We start from the raw sequence: 4,133 nt of genomic DNA, 5'->3' as shown, positions 1-4,133 counted from the left end.
CCCGGCGCAAGCCCGGCCTATGTCCCCAGTTCTGCCGAGCCAAAAGCCCAAGGAGCAGCAGCGCAGCGTGCTTCGCCCGGCGGTATTGCAGGCCCCGCAGCCAAAGGCGCTCTCACAGACAGGTGAGTCACAGCCCCCAGGCCAAACTCGCACAGGAGGGCAGTCACTGTCCCTTGCTGCCGCGCTGAGGCTCCCAAGAGCCGGGTCCCACCCCGGGCACGCAGCTCAGGACTGGAGGGGTGACCGATTAGAGGTCGTCTTCACCTCACTCCCCACCTCGAGATATGACTCCTAAACCGTGTTTCCGTTACATCCACATACCCGGTGTGGTTTGCAGTTGATCTGTAATTTTTTAATCATGATAGGCTTTTCTTCTTAATCTTTCCCTGCAATTTAAGAACTCCTCATCGGGAGCAATGCCACAGCCCACCTGGGAGAAGCAGTTGGTATTTATGAAGCATTTTAATTACATGGAAAACTGTTTGGTCTAACACTGAACAAAGCCAGATTTGAAGTTGTGCAAGTCACATGGTTGCAGCTATTTAAAAGGGAAAAGTGAAATGTTAGTCACTCGGTTGTCTGACTCTTAGGACCCCATGGACTGTAGCCCGCCAGGCGCCTTTGTCCATGAGATTCTCTAGCCAAGAATACTAGAGTGGGTTGCCATGCCCTCTTCCAGGGGGTCTTCCCAACCCAGGGATCAGACCCACGTGTCCTGCATTGCAGGTAGATTCTTTACTGTCTGAGCCGCCAGGGAGAGGAGTGCATAAAAAAAAGACTTCATTAGTAAAACTAGTTTTATAAAATTTATAATTATTCTCCAAATACATTCTCTGTTTTCCTCCTTAGTAGTAGTATGTCTAAATAAACTGAAAATTCACAGGGTTCTTCATAGAATTACAATAATAGATTCTCAGTTTTGTGAAGTTTTCGTTTGGTATTTGGGTTTTTCTAACCTAAGAATTTCATTTTCAGTATTGATTCCATATCATTTTTCTTTAAGCATGTTATCTTTTCAGTTTTCTTGCTGCACTCTGTAGCATGTGGGATCTGAGTTCCCCAACTGGGAATCAAACCTGGGCCCCGTACAATAGAAGCACAGGGTCCTAACCGCTGGACCCCCAAGGAAGTCACAGATCCTCTCCTTTAAAAAAAAGACCCTCCACTGTTGGGCCCCAGTGGTGGGCAGGGGCAGTAGAGGTGGTCCAACCTCTGAGACGCCCTCCGTCTTTTTTTCCCACAGTCCCAAGTAGCGGCACCAACGGGGTCAGCATCCCAGCAGACTGCACGGGGGCAGCAACATCAGCCTTACCTGACAACCCAGCCCAGAGAAGTCCATCTGATGAGACGCCAGCACTTGAGGTCTGTCCTCGACGGGGCAGGGAGCGTGCCACATGTGAGGCCTCTCGGGGTATAGCTGAGCACGTGGGCTCTAAGCCACTTTGGGCCGTGTCTGAGCTGGCCTGTATTCAGGCTGCCTGATTTGCCCAGAGGGATCCTTGGGTAACCCCAGCTGACTGGCCAAGTCGCCAGGCTGCCAGGACCCCATGCTTGGTTCTGAGAGAAATGGACCACGAGCAGGGCTGTGCCGCTAAGGGGGCCTGCGGCCCTCCACGGAAAGCTGTCTCCTCACCCTCTCACACAGCCAAGCAGCTCCTAGGGATTCGTACACACGCTCTGCTTCTGGTGGCAGAAGTGTGCCTGGGTGTTGGCTCAGAAATCGTTTTTTAGAAAAGAAGACGAGTTCTGGGATTCTATAGGCCAGATGTATTTCCCGGTAGCATTGCACAGCATCTGGAAAATACAGGACATTTAACGAAGAGCCTGCATTTGTGGTTGGCAAGTCGGACCTGAAACTCGAGCTGCAGTCACACATAACCCGAGGGTCCACGTGCAGAGACCACTTGCACCCATGTGTTTATTTCCACTCCATCCATTTGGGCAGATACAATGCTGCCTGGGCTTCTCCACCTCCCCGCCCACGCCCCCTACCCCCACCGGATGTTGAGGCTCAAATGGGGAAAATGAGCATGTGCAATTCAGTCTTCATACGTCCCTGAGCCCCCCACCCTCCAACCACAGTTGGCAGAATTGGAAGAGGAATCGTTCCCATAGCCTACAGCTTCTCAGAAACTGGTGGCCAGGGTCTCCAGGGCAGTGAGCTTGAGGAAGACCCAGAAATGACCCCAGCCCACCCATCCTACTCCCCACCATCCTTCACCAGCATCCCCAGTGACAAGGGCACTGCCCAGAGCTTGCCCCATCCTAGGTGGTCTCCCCAGCACCCCCCCCACCCAAGGGCCTGCACCACAGGATTCATGCTGAGCAGATGCAGGGGCATGAGACAGCTCATCTTGCATCCTAGGGCTGCGGTGTTCCTGCTTCTCAGCTATCCTGTTTGCTTGTTTTAACCAGGAGAAGTCCCAGAGAAATGAGTCTAGCAATGCTTCCGAGGAGGAGAACTGTGAGAAGAAAGAGCAGGGGGCCCAGCAGGCATTCGTGTTTGGGCAGAACTTGAGGGACAGAGTGAAGGTAGGTGGTTGGAGAGCCCGGTGAGCTGGGGACTAGTGAAGCAACCTGCCTGTGCCTCCCCCAGCTTCATTTTCCCAGAGATGGGGAGCAGGGCTGTGTCCAGGGTGGTACCATGCTGCGCTGCTGGCCGCACGCCACCCCCACCCCTGATGTGGAGCTCGGCAGGGCTCCCAGCAGCCAGCCCCCTCATGCTCCAGGAACAAGGTCAGGGAGGTGACTGAGCCCTGACAGCTGATGTTTTTACAGCGAAGGAACGAGCAGAATGTTAGTATCTGATGCTTTCAACGTCTCCAGAGACTCTTATCCTTACTGAAGAGTTTCTCAGCACTGGCAGTGTTTAGACTGGATCCTTCTTAGGCTGTTCCCCAGTGCCGCCCTCTGGATGCCTTTCCCTGCCAGTGCTGACCAAGGGAAGCATTCCCACTAGTGCTGACCATCCCCCGAGGGCTACATCACCCCCAGTGAAAGCTGCCGCCGTTTGTTTTCAAGTAGGACAGCTGGGACATCACTTTGTTCTCTCCCCAGAAGGCAGCAGGCTCTGCCCCTCCTGGCTGCCCCCAGCTGTGTTGGTCTGCTCTGGGAGCTTTGAGTCGGGGGTGGGGAGCTTGTGGCCATGGCAGAGACTCTCAGTTGGGGACCGCGCTCTCTGGTCCTCTGGGAGACCTGTCCCAGCCCTGGGTGCAGAAGGTCCCTCTGCACCATGGACATCAGCTCATCTGGCAGGAGCTCCTGGAGGCTGGGTCTGGGGACACCAGTCATTGTCACAACTGGAGAGTAGATGCCACTGATGCTAAGTAGGTGGAGGCCAGAGATGCTGACCAACACACTGCAGTGCCCAGGAGGCCCCTCCCCACTCGGAACCATCTAGGTGCGGGGTCAGTGATGTGGAGGGTGGGGAGCCCTGAAATGAGGAGACCAGAGTCTGGGGTGCAGGGAAGGTGTCCAGCCGAACTAGCTGCTTCCTTTGGTGCCCACTGTCCAGCAGAAGCACAGATGCCCCCAGAGACACAGAAGTAGGTGTTGATGTTGCACAGCTTCAGGCAAAATAACGAGTCCTTTGGCAGCTGCTCCCTTCCTGGAGCAGGAAGCAGGAAAAGAGAGACCTGGGCCTTCAGGTCGAGTCTTCCATGCTGCCTTGAGATTGGGGTGGGGCAGCGTCTCATGGAGGCCCCTGGGTCTCAGGGCCACATCCCAGCTTCTGCATGGGGAGTGACTTGAGGTGTGGTTTCTTAACCCCTCTGAGCCTCTGCTTCCTCTTTCAGAACATGGTCGCTAACACCCACCTCACAGTGTTCCCAGGAGAATTGCATTGGAGAATGTGTTTAACCAGGGCAGCACGACAGTTAGCTTAAAAGAAGCCTCGAGAAATGAGGCTTCTGTTTATGATGAACCCTTTAAAATATGAAATTTGTACATGATCTATGATCTCTTGGTACAGAAGCATTGGTGGAAAATGCCAACAGGTTGCCAGCCTGAGTTTTTTTTAAACAGAAGAGAAAAGGCTGCCCAGCACCTCATGGGCTGTTTTTACATCTTAACTGTAACCCCCAGGACGCATGCATGTAGATGGAGCTGTGTGTCACACAGGGCATGTACAGATG

The 4,133-nt window shown here is 53.8% G+C and overlaps 1 protein-coding gene across 5 annotated transcripts in view; it reads left to right on the top strand.

The window, feature by feature from the left end:
• Nucleotides 1-4,133, top strand: part of RANBP3 (RAN binding protein 3) — a 50,572-nt gene that overhangs the window by 39,083 nt on the left and 7,356 nt on the right. For all 5 annotated transcript variants that reach the window (XM_010828217.1, XM_010828215.1, XM_010828214.1 and 2 more), the window contains 3 exons: nt 30-122; nt 1,244-1,362; nt 2,416-2,532. In XM_010828217.1, coding sequence (XP_010826519.1) covers nt 30-122; nt 1,244-1,362; nt 2,416-2,532 — 329 coding nt within the window. The remainder of the gene's footprint in view (nt 1-29; nt 123-1,243; nt 1,363-2,415; nt 2,533-4,133) is intronic.

The sequence above is a fragment of the Bison bison genome, unplaced genomic scaffold (assembly GCF_000754665.1).
Source record: "Bison bison bison isolate TAMUID 2011002044 unplaced genomic scaffold, Bison_UMD1.0 scf7180017864492, whole genome shotgun sequence".
NCBI classification, from domain to species: Eukaryota; Metazoa; Chordata; class Mammalia; order Artiodactyla; family Bovidae; genus Bison; species Bison bison.
Note: the sequence above shows the minus strand (reverse complement) of the source record. Positions and strands in the feature narration are given on the sequence as shown.